We start from the raw sequence: 12,192 nt of genomic DNA, 5'->3' as shown, positions 1-12,192 counted from the left end.
CTTGTCTGGCAAAGATAATCTTGTGGCTGATTGCCTGTCACGTGCCCCAGTCCAGACAATTCACCTGGGAATGGATTACGTCGGGTTGGCGAAAGAACAGCAGGCGGACCCTGAAGTTCAGGCGTATCGGACCATGCCTTCTAGCTTGCAGGTAGCCGATGTTATGTTCCAATCAGCAGGAACCACGCTGTTGTGTGACATATCCATGGGAGTGCCCCGACCAATTGTGCCAGGTGAATGGCGTAAGAAGATATTTAATATTATACATGGCTTATCACACCCGGGGATGCGAGCTTCACAACGACTTATGTCCCGTAAGTTTGTTTGGAAGGGGATACATTTAGATGTTCGTGACTGGACAAACAATTGCGTGGACTGTCAAAAGTCAAAGGTTCATCGTCATGTGAAGGCTCCAAGGGCCATCTTTCCAGTGCCTGAACGCCGTTTCGACCATGTACATGTGGACTTGGTGGGCCCCCTCCCCATTTCGCGGGGGTTTATGCATCTCCTGACAATAGTAGACCGTACTACCAGGTGGCCAGAGGTGATTCCCTTAGTTGCTACTACCACAGCAGACGTATCCAGGGCATTTATTTCAGCGTGGGTGGCCCGGTTTGGTGTGCCATCTGATATCTCCTCTGACCGTGGTCCTCAATTTACGTCAGAATTATGGAATGCAGTTGCACAGGGCTTGGGTACCAAGCTGCATCGTACCACCGCTTACCATCCGCAAGCAAATGGCTTATGTGAAAGATTTCATCGTTCTTTAAAGGCGTCCCTCCGTGCCAGTTTGCGTTGCTCCAACTGGGTGGATAGACTCCCTTGGGTGATGCTAGGCCTCCGTACAGCCCCTAAAGAAGACCTCCAGGCTTCATCGGCTGAATTAGTATACGGTCAGGTGCTTCGAGTACCCGGGGATTTCCTCCCTCCACATACAGAATCATGGTCGCCTGCTCAGCAGCTTCTTCTGCATCAAGAGGTGGCAAAGAATTTTCTGCCTATTCCAACTTCACATCACAATCTACAGCAGCCTCATGTACCGGCAGAACTTATGAGTTCCGATTATGTTTTCATTCGGCGGGATGCTCATGGAGATACACTCAGACCACCTTATGATGGACCGTTTCGGGTTATTGCAACGGGAGAGAAATATTTTACGATCGAAATAGGAGGTAAATCAGATACCATCTCCATCGACCGACTTAAACCAGCCCATCTGGATCGGAGTGAACCGGTGGTTGTTGCTCAGCCGCCTCGCCGTGGACGACCGCCATTGGCTACTAGACCAATCCTGAAGCGGCCTAGTATTAAATTGCCTGCTTCGGCTTCATCCTCATCTATACCTTCTGCTACGGTTTCCTCCACCCCAGATGTACCTCTTCAGACACAGCCGAATGTTGGCCCATCTAACGATCCAGCGTCTGAAGTTCGCAGTCGTTCGGGCAGAATAATTAAACCTCCTGCACGTTTGATGTTGTCTGTTAAAGAGAATTCTGGGGGGGCGCCTGTGGCAGAGCCACCAAGAGACACTGAACAACCTGTAATAATTCCTTTAAACACTCTGTAGTGCAGTTGTGGACTGCACCTTTAAGCTTTATGCAGCTTCTTGTATTTTCACGTGATGACGTCATGACGCCGATCACGTGACCCCCAGTTGGCGCGGAAAACGTGATGACGTCATGACGTCAGGTTCCAGTATTTAAGGGCAGTCTGAGAAAGGCTGGAGACCTTAATAGACCTGCTGACCTCTGCTCCTGTAGTTTAAAAGTTAAAGTATTGAGTTTATTAAAAGTTGATTACTTCGTTTATCTGCGTTGGAATTCGTTATTTGGATAGGAACTTCCGTTCCTACATTCTCACCATTTAAAAGATATTGGCCTAGAAATTCGGTTGGTTGCGCCAGCGATTAGCGCCTAAAGAGCCCGAGATTTGGGGCGTTACCCAATTTTTGGACGTGCGCAGTGATCCTAGCGCTTCCTGCCATATTAAGTAGCCTGTTAGCACCGGTGCTAAGTCTTTGCGCCCGCTCGCGGGCGCAGCCAGATAATGACGTAATTTCATTGTGCAACGCCTTTTTGGCGCCCCGTACCGGAAATTCAGTGGCGCCCACCTCCGTTCCGCCTGGCGCTATTAGTGACAGTTGGATGGAACGTTACCAGGTCCTTCTCGGACTCGGGGGGCGCTCTTTAAAGGGGACAGCACTAGTATAAAACCGGCAGCCATTTGGCCTGGCCATACTGCTCGCTGCTGGAGGGAATTGCAGACCTTCAGTTACACAGACTTGTTCTTATTGAGCCAGAGGAGCCTTGGGACCTTCAGCCCTGTCCAGAACAGTTGGATCCAGAAAGCTGACTGCATCTTACTCGTCGACCAGAATAATGGGAGCTGCTTTGGAGGGGAACGTCATCCTGGCTGAACAACTGGCAAGGGCACAGAGACGGAGGGAGAGAGGGCCGGGATTGGCCAGAAGGAGGAGGGCCAATAGACGTCAGCAAATCCGACCATACGCTGCCAGGGTTTTCAGGCAGCAGGTCTCCTACCTTACCATGTCGGAGGAGCAGTGTCTGCGAAGGCTCAGATTTGGTAAGGATGTTGTCACTGAGCTGTGCCACCTGCTTGCTGGGGATCTGCAGCCGCGGATACGGTGCAGGACCTCTCTGTCGGTGGCCTTGAAAGTCACTGTTGCGCTCAACTTTTACACCAGCGGATCGTTTCAGGCAGCAGCTGGGGACTTATCAAATATCTCTCAATTTGCAGTGCATTGCTGCACCCGGCAAGTGACAGCTGCCCTGTACAAAAGGAGGCGCGAATTAATCACCTTCCCTGTAACCCTGGAGAAGCAGGGGGAGCGTGCACAGGGCTTCGCGGCTATTGCGGACTTCCCCATGGTGCAGGGGGCCATTGATTGCACACACGTGGCTTTGCGGGTGCCATTACAGAATCCGGAGGAGTTCTGTAACCGAAAGGGGTTCCACTCCCTTAATGTGCAGCTGGTCTGTGATCACCGGCAGATGATCATGGCGGTGAACGCACAATTCCCTGGCAGCAGCCATGACGCGTTCATCCTGCCGCAGACCTCAGTGGCTGACCTTTATGAGGCCCCGGCTCACCCACAAGGCTGGCTTCTGGGCAACAAGGGCTATCCTCTCTGCCCATGGCTCATGACCCCGCTCCGTTTGCCCAGCACTCCGGCAGAAGAGCATTACAACAGCCATCAGGCCACCAGGAACATTGTGGAGCACATAATTGGTGTGCTGAAGCAGCGTTTCCATTGTCTAGACCATTCAGGGGGCGCCCTACAGTACTCGCCGGAGCATGTGGCGCGCATCGTTGTTGTCTGCTGCATGCTCCACAACCTGGCCATTCGACGCACCCAGCCAATGCCAGCCGACCCTCAAGGTCCAGCAGAGCAGGCGGAGGAGGAGGAGGAGGAGCATGCGGGCGAGGAGGATCAGGAGGAGGAGGAGGAGGAGGAAGATGGGAGGGCTCCAGAAACTGGAAGGGCTGTTCGTCAGAGGCTCATAAGGACTCGGTTCTAGGCCCTTCGGACGGAATGGTGGCTGTGATTCGAACAGCACCCTCCAGTTCGCTGTAAGCCTATGAAGGCCTCGATGATTGTAAATACAGGTAGACTACCCTTTATCCGGACTTCCGAAATCCGAAACCCTCTAAAAACCGAAGGTTTTTTCGTTCAGCGTAAGTCGTGCGTACGACTTACGCTGAACGAAAAAACCTTCGGTTTTTAGAGGGTTCCGGTTGCGGAAGTTCGGATAAAGGGTAAGTCGTGCGCACGACCCCCCGCCGACCCCCCCCGCCAGCCCCGACAACCGCCGGCCCCGACAACCGCCAGCCCCGACAACCGCTGACCCCCCCGCGGACCCCGCCGGCCCCGACAACCGCCGACCCCCCCGCGGACCCCGCCAGCCCCCGACCCCGCCAGCCCCGACAACCGCCGACCCCCCCGCGGACCCCGCCGGCCCCGACAACCGCCGACCCCCCCGCGGACCCCGCCAGCCCCGACAACCGCCGACCCCGCCAGCCCCGACAACCACCAACCCCCCCGCGGACCCCACCAGCCCCGACAACCGCCGGCCCCCCCGCGGACCCTGCCAGCCTCGACAACCGCCGACCCCGCCAGCCGCCGACCCCCCCGCGGACCCCGCCGGCCCCGACAACCGCCGACCCCCCCGCGGACCCCGACAACCGCCGACCCCCCCGCGGACCCCGCCAGCCCCGACAACCGCCGACCCTCCCCCACGTACCCCGCCGGCCCCGACCCCCGCCGACCCCGACTGACTTACGCTGAGCATCAGCGTAAGTCGTGCGCACGACCCCCCGCCGACCCCCCCGTGGACCCCCGCCGACCCACCTTCCGAAATCCGAAATTCTCCTTTATCCGAAACTCGGCTGGTCCCGAGGTTTTCGGATAAAGGATAGTCTACCTGTAGTGTACAGCTCGATTGTAAATAAAAAGTTTTCTTAATTTTCAAACAAGTGCTTCCTTCCAGCATGACAACGTAATGGTAACAGAAATCATAACTAACAAACTAGCAGATAACTGTCTGTCAATCCGGCGAAACTAACCAAACCATAACAAACAAACACAGCAGGTGTGGACGGCCTTAAATCCGGAAAAAGAGACGTCTTAGCACCTCCCTCTACTGGTGACCCCTTGATGGAGACCGACTCCTCTTACGAGGTCGGCCCCTTCCGTCCCTGCAGCTCCTCCGTAATTGGACCCCAGTGGCTGCGTCAAGGCTGGGGGACGCCTGCTGAGTGTCTGGAAGCGCTGAAGCCCCTGAGGGACGGCCTGGACGACCTCTGGGCTTGGAGGTCCCGCAAGCAGGCTGCTCCAACTGGGCAGGTCTGCTAGCAGTCTGCCGCGCAGGTGGTGGCAGCTGCTCTGCTGACGTGCCAGCGGTGGCATCAGGACTGCTCACATGCAGAGAGAGGACACCTGCACCGTGGTCGGCTGAAACACTAGCACTCTGACGGGGCCGCACAGGATCATACGCCACAATCGACTGCTCCACAGATTCATGGCCTGCTGTGGCGCTGCAAGGGCCTGGGGTGATCCTGCCTGATGCAGCTAGGGTGGCAGCAGAGAGTGTTCGCGTGGCCTCAATTTGCGTGTGGACGAAGCCAGCAAGTGACTGCGTGGCAGCAGTGAGGACCTGCGTGGCAGGTGCCAGTGCTTCGGAAAAGCCATGGACAGTCCTTTCCACTGCTTCGGACAAGGCCGGAACACTCCTTTCCACTGCCTCGGACAAGCCCTGGACAGACCTTTCCATTGCTGGGCCGAAGCCCTGGACAGACCTTTCCATTGCTGTGCCGAAGCCCTGGACAGTCCTTTCCATTGCTGCCCCAAAGTCCAGCACACTCTTTGCCAGTGTGTCGATCGACTCAGGCATCCTCCCCACTGCAGCCATCAGCTCAGTGTGCCTGAGCCGGGCCTGGGCGCTCATCTCGGCAAGGTTACGCACCTCCTCTGCACTCTGTGCAGCAGTCATGGTGACCTGCCTCGCCCTCCGGGGAGATGGCCCCCGAGTGCCCCTACCCCCCGCGCATTGCTGCAGGCCGCTGGTTCCTGCAACTGGCTCCTCATCAGAGCACCCCCCCTCCCCTCAAGGGAACTGCTATCCCCAGTCTCCAGATGCGGTGGCTCCCCTGAGGCTGGCACGGATGGTCCGGCTTCCTCCTGGTCATCGCCTCCGGAGGCACTGGCACTGGCAGCTTGAGGGGCTGGCTCCCGAGCTGGTGATGCAGCATCTGAAAGCAGGGAGGTTGAAGAGTGGCTTTAGCAAAAGGACAGTTTGGCAGCAAGGGATGCAACAGTGCGACAATGCTATGACATGGCTCCACATTGAGAAAGCATGCTGGCAGGGGAAACAACTGGAAGGTGACAGCTGTAATAGTAGAGAACCTTACCATCGCTGTGGACAATGGGGTCGGCAGCTGCAGTGGTGACAGGATCACTCTGACGTCCTCCCACAATCTGGTGGACTCTCTCCTCAAGATCCGTCAGAGGCTCCAGTTGAGGACGGCCTCCTCCGGTGCGAAGCTGCTCTTTGCGGTTTCTCGCCAGCTTGGCCTGCAGGGCAAAGGACGGGAAGTGATGTTATATGATGCCCTGAATTATCATCTCATGCACCCCATGGTGGAACAGCCCTTACATGATGCCCTGGGTTATCATCTCATGCCCCCCATGGTGGAACAGCCCTTACATGATGCCCTGAGTCAAATGTGCATGTGTGTGACCAGAAAGGGCCATGGGTGCTTGCTGACAGATGGTCAGTGGGGCATAGCGCACCCTGTAGCCATAAAGTCAGGTGCTAATGGAGGGATGCATAAGTTGGCATTAACTCCACTCACCCTCACGACCCGAGTGAGGTCGTTGAATTTCTTCCTGCACTGCACAGGGCTCCTGGTCGCCATGCTGCTGGAGTTGACCCTCTGAGAAACATCCCTCCAAGCTCGTCGGTAGTCCTTATGATTAGACCTCCTGCCATTGTCGGGGTAGAGGACATCTCGCCGGCGCTCCACTGCGGCCACCAATTCCTCCAGAGACTCATTGGTGAAGCGCTCTGCTCTCTGCCTCACCCTCTCCATATGCTCCAAGTTTTTTGCGCCAGAGAAGGGCCTGCGCCGATTTGCAGGCCTACAAGGTGCAGAGTGTGGATGCTGGAGCTGCCTGACCCATCCCTTTAAGAGCTGGCCGGCGCCTGGAAGTCTCGTGGTCATGGGTAATTGAGAGCACCTGCGCTGCGGCTGGACGCCCCAATATTGGGTTGCGCCGGCATGTTAGCGCCTTAGGTGCCCCATGTAACGCCTGAACTCGCGCCTCAATCACCTTTGGGGCGCTGCAACCCAATATCGCATGAGGTGCCGATAAGTTGCGTCTGGCTATAAAATTTGCGCTCCGCCAATCCTAACGCCCCAAGCAGGGCTATACCCAATTTCTAGGCCATTCTGTTTTTCTATTTTTCCTACCGAAGTGAATCACCTCACATTTCCCCACATTATACTCCATCTGACACCTTATTGCTCACTCACTTAACCTGTCTATATCCCTTTACAGGCTCTTTGTATCCTCCTCACAGATTACTTTCCCACCTTTGTATCGTCAGCAAACTTGGATACTTTACACTCGGTCCCGTCATCTAAGTCATTAATGTAGATTGTAAATAGCTGAGGCCCCAGCACTGATCCTTGCGTCACCCCACTAGTTACAGCCTACCAACATGAAAATGACCTGTTTATCCCAACTCTCTGTTTTCTGTCCATTAACCAATCCTCAATCCATGCTAATATATTACCCCCAACCCCATGGGCCCTTATCTTGTGTAGCAACCCTTTATGAGCTACCTTATCGAATGACTTTTGGAAATCCAAATATACCACTGGTTCCCCTTTATCTACCCTGCTAGTTACATCCTCAAAAAACTCTAATAAATTTGTTAAACATGATTTCCCTTTCATAAAACCATGTTGGCTCTGCCCAATAATATTATGATTTTCTAAATGCCCTGTTACCACTTCCTTAACAATGGATTCCAGCATTTTCCCAATGACTGATGTCAGGCTAACTGGCCTGTAGTTCCCTGTTTTCTCTCTCCCTCCTTTCTTAAATAGCGGTGTTACATTTGCTACCTTCCAAACCACTGGGACCATTCTAGAATCTAGGGAATTTTGGAAGATTACAACCAATGCATCCATTGTCTCTGCAGCCACCTCTTTTAGAACCATACATAGAAACATAGAAGATAGGAGCAGGAGTAGGCCATTCGGCCCCTCGAGCCTGCTCCGCCATTCCATGCAATCATGGCTGATCATCCAAATTCAGTACCCTGTCCCTGCCCTCTCCCCATATCCCTTGATCCCTTTAGCCTTAAAAAAATAATGATCCTTCCGCACGAGTTAGGCCATCAGATCCCTGGGATTTGTCAGCTTTTAGTCCCATTAGTTTCTCAAGTACTTTTCTCCACTGATAGTAATTACTTTAAGTTCTTCACTCTTATTAGTCCCTTTGTTCCCCACTATTTTTGGTATACTTTTTGTGTTTTCTACTATGAAGATGAATTCACTGACCTTGACCACTCGTGTGAGGTTATTAGACTTCTTCCTGCACTGTGTCCAAATCCTCAGGGCAACATTGCTGGCATTCACCACAGTGACTATCTGCTCCCACTGCACTGTTGCCTGGATGGCCTCCTGGCCCCCTGTGGAAAGAAGTCCTCTCTCCTTGAGTCGACCTCCTGCACCAAGGCCTCCAGTACTGCATCCGAGAACATTGGTGCACACTCTTTCCTCTGTTGTGCCATCATTAATAGATTTTTACCACCCTCTATCCCAGCCAGTCCAATGATCTGCTGCAGGCAGAAAGCACCTCCTCTTTAACAGGTGCAGACTGAATTTAAGTTGTGCAGGCCAGCATTAAAAGCGCTAGCCTCACACGAACTTGGGCCCCTGGAATCATAATAATCAGCAGGCAGCACAATAATGAAGCAGTCCATGCCCACATGCAACAAGACCTGGACGACGTTCAGGCTTGGGCTGATAACTGGCAGGTAACATTCGCACCACACAAGCGCCAGGCAATGACTATCTCCAACAAGCGAGAGACTAACCATCGCCCCTTGACATTCAATGGCATTAGCATTGCTGAATCCCCCACCATCAACATCCTGGGGGTCACCATTGACCAGAAACTTAACTGGACCAGCCACATAAATACTGTGGCAACAAGAGCAGGTCAGAGGCTAGGTATTCTGCAGCAAGTGTCTCACCTCCTGACTCCCTAAAGCCTTTCCACCATCTACAAGGCACAAGTAAGGAGTGTGATGGAATACTCTCCACTTGCCTGGATGAGTACAGCTCCAACAACACTCAAGAAGCTCGACACCATCCAGACAAAGCAGCCCACTTGATCGGCACCCCATCCACCACCTTAAATATTCACTCCCTCCACCACTGGTGTACCATGGCTGCAGTGTGTACCATCTACAAGATGCACTGCAGCAACTCGCCAAGGCTTCTTCGGCAGCACCTCCCAAACTCCACGACTTCTTCCACCTAGAAGGACAAGGGCAGCGGGTGCATGGGAACACCACCACCTCCAAGTTCCCCTCCAAGTCATACACCATCCTGACTTAGAAGTATATCGCCATTCCTTCATCGTCGCTGGGTCAAAATCCTGGCACTCCCTACCCAACAGCACTGTGGGAGTACCTTCACCACACGGACAGCAGCCGTTCAACAAGGCGGCAGCTCATCACCATCTTCTCAAGGGCAACTAGGGATGGGTAATAAATGCTGGCCTTGCCAGCGACGCCCACATCCCATAAACAAATAAAAACAAGTGTGACCTGAGCCCAGTGTGACCCGAGCCCAGTGTGACCCGAGCCCAGTGCGTCCCGAGCCCAGTGCGTCCCGAGCCCAGTGCATCCCCAACCCAGTGTGTCCCGAGCCCAGTGTGACCCGAGCCCAGTGTGACCCGAGCCCAGAGTGTCCCCCGCCCAGTGTGTCCCCCGCCCAGTGTGTCCCAAGCCCAGAGTGTCCCCCACCCAATGTGTCCCCAGCCCAGTGTGTCCCGAGCCCAGGGTGACCGGAGCCCGGAGTGTCCCCCACCCAGTGTGTCCCCAGCCCAGTGTGTCCCCAGGCCAGTGTGTCCCCAGCCCAGTGTGTCCCGAGCCCAGTGCGTCCCCAGCCCTGTGTGTCCCGCGCCCAGTGCATCCCGGGCCCAGTGCATACCCTGCCCAGTGTATCCCCAGCCCAGTGCATCCCCAGCCCAGTGCGTCCCGAGCCCAGTGTGTCCCGAGCATCTCTCTCCAGTTGTCCCAGGTATGTAACCAGTGATCATGTGTTCAGATTACATGTACTGCCTTGTCACTCATACCCTAATGCTCCGTATGTTTTAAATGACTTTCGACCAGATTTTGCTGAACAAATAATGGTGTGTGAACAACGCACATTATTATTAATGTGCAAATCGGCAACAACTTGTAGCGAGGAAGAGATACCCTGTGAATTGGGAATTTGTGCTGCAACATCGTTAGTTTCACGAAAACGGCACCTCGCCTTCAACCTCCCAGTGATTTTCATGAAGATGCTGCACTTGCGCATTAATGGCCCATTAAACTTGCCACAGAATGTTAAGTCTTGTATTTAACAGCATAAGTACCCTTTTAACGATGTGATAACTGTTAACAACTGCCAATCAACCTCTCTGGCCCAGAAATTTTAATAAAAATGTAAATTTTTAATTTCCTTTCTCTTATATCTCGCTCTCTTAATCCAATATTTCTTTCCCTCTCTTTATTTCTATTGCTGTACATGATTTGACATTGAATTCACCCACTCGAATTCACCATCCTTCTCAGTCCTGCCTCTGTTTATTTCTCAATCCTTTAATCTCATTGGTTAAGGACACACCCTGTTTGTCCCGTTGTTCACTAAGGTCTCAGATGCCCTGTTTCCTCGCTGCGCCATTATCAGCTCACGTTTCCAGCATCTTACTGCAAAAAAAGTTAAAACCTAAACATGCAGGAACCTAAATGTGCAAGATAACCCACTCCAGGAAAATTTGGCCCATTAATGCTTTCAAACTTCTTACTCTGTTCTGTGCTTTCAGTGCGCAGGTCGAAATCTGCTGATGAGGACCGGATTCGCAAGGCGCATCGGGCCCGGAATGAATATCATCGGCAATCGCTTCGTGCCATTGAAAAAGGAAAGGTAGCTGGGCTCAGTACACTCTTCCAGAACATCAGTATCAACAACTTCCAGGAGGCAAAATCTGCCATTGCCAGCAGGTCAGTGTCACAGAGCTCACTGCACGGACTCCACTGTCACAGCTCACTGCACGGACTCCACTGTCACAGCTCACTGCAGAGACTCCACTGTCACAGCTCACTGCAGAGACTCCACTGTCACAGCTCACTGCATGGATTCCACTGTCACATAGCTCACAGCGCGGACTCCACTGTCACAGCTCACTGCACGGACTCCACTGTCACAGCTCACTGCACGGACTCCACTGTCACAGCTCACTGCATGGACTCCACTGTCACAGCTCACTGCATGGACTCCACTGTCACAGCTCACTGCACGGACTCCCATGATCCAGCTCACTGCATGTACTGCACTGTCAAACGTCACTGCATGGACTCCACTGTCACTGCACACTGCAGGGACTCGACTGTCACAGAGCACACTGCACGGACTCCACTGTCGCAGCTCACTGCACGTACTCCACTGTCACAGCTCACTGCATGGACTCCACTGTCACAGCTCACTGCAAGGATTCCACTTTCGCAGCTCACTGCACAGACTCCACTGTCGCAGATGACTGCACGGACTCCACTGTCACAGCTCTCTGCATGGACTCCCCTGTCACAGCTCACTGCACAGACTCCACTGTTGCAGCTCACTGCACGGACTCCACTATCACAGCTGACTGCATGGACTCCACTGTCACAGCTCACTGCATGGACTCCACTGTCACCGAGATCACTGCATGGACTCCATTGTCACAGCTCACTGCACGGACTCCACTGTCACAGCTCACTGCATGGACTCCACCGTCACAGCTCACTGCACAGACTCCACTGTCACAGCTCACTGCATGGACTCCACTTTCACAGCTCACTGCATGGACTCCACTGTCACAGCTCACTGCAAGGATTCCACTTTCGCAGCTCACTGCACAGACTCCACTGTCGCAGATGACTGCACGGACTCCACTGTCACAGCTCTCTGCATGGACTCCCCTGTCACAGCTCACTGCACAGACTCCACTGTTGCAGCTCACTGCACGGACTCCACTATCACAGCTGACTGCATGGACTCCACTGTCACAGCTCACTGCAGGGGCTACACTGTCACAGGTCACTGCACGTACCCCAGTGTCACAGCTCACTGCATGGACTCCACTGTCACAGCTCACTGCATGGACTCCACTGTCACAGCTCACTGCACTGACTCCCCTGTCACAGCTCACTGCACAGACTCCACTGTCACAGCTCACTGCACCGTCTCCACTGTCAAAGCTCACTGCACTGACTCCACTGTCACAGTTCACTGCAGGGACTCCACAGTCTCACAGAGTTCACTGCACGGACTCCACTGTCACAGCTGACTGCACGGACTCCACTGTCACAGCTCACTGCATGGACTCCCATGTCACATCTCACTGCA

The 12,192-nt window shown here is 53.9% G+C and overlaps 1 protein-coding gene across 1 annotated transcript in view; it reads left to right on the top strand.

Annotated features, from left to right (window-relative positions):
- The window catches only part of LOC147113718 (SH2 domain-containing protein 4B-like), a 222,728-nt gene that overhangs the window by 45,605 nt on the left and 164,931 nt on the right, over positions 1 to 12,192 (top strand). Inside the window, exon 7 of the mRNA XM_085996151.1 lies at positions 10,631 to 10,808. Coding sequence (XP_085852277.1) covers positions 10,631 to 10,808 — 178 coding nt within the window. The remainder of the gene's footprint in view (positions 1 to 10,630; positions 10,809 to 12,192) is intronic.

Source organism: Somniosus microcephalus, chromosome 8, assembly GCF_052327205.1.
Source record: "Somniosus microcephalus isolate GS21.2 chromosome 8, FLI_Smic_1.0, whole genome shotgun sequence".
Taxonomy (NCBI): Eukaryota; Metazoa; Chordata; class Chondrichthyes; order Squaliformes; family Somniosidae; genus Somniosus; species Somniosus microcephalus.
Note: the sequence above shows the minus strand (reverse complement) of the source record. Positions and strands in the feature narration are given on the sequence as shown.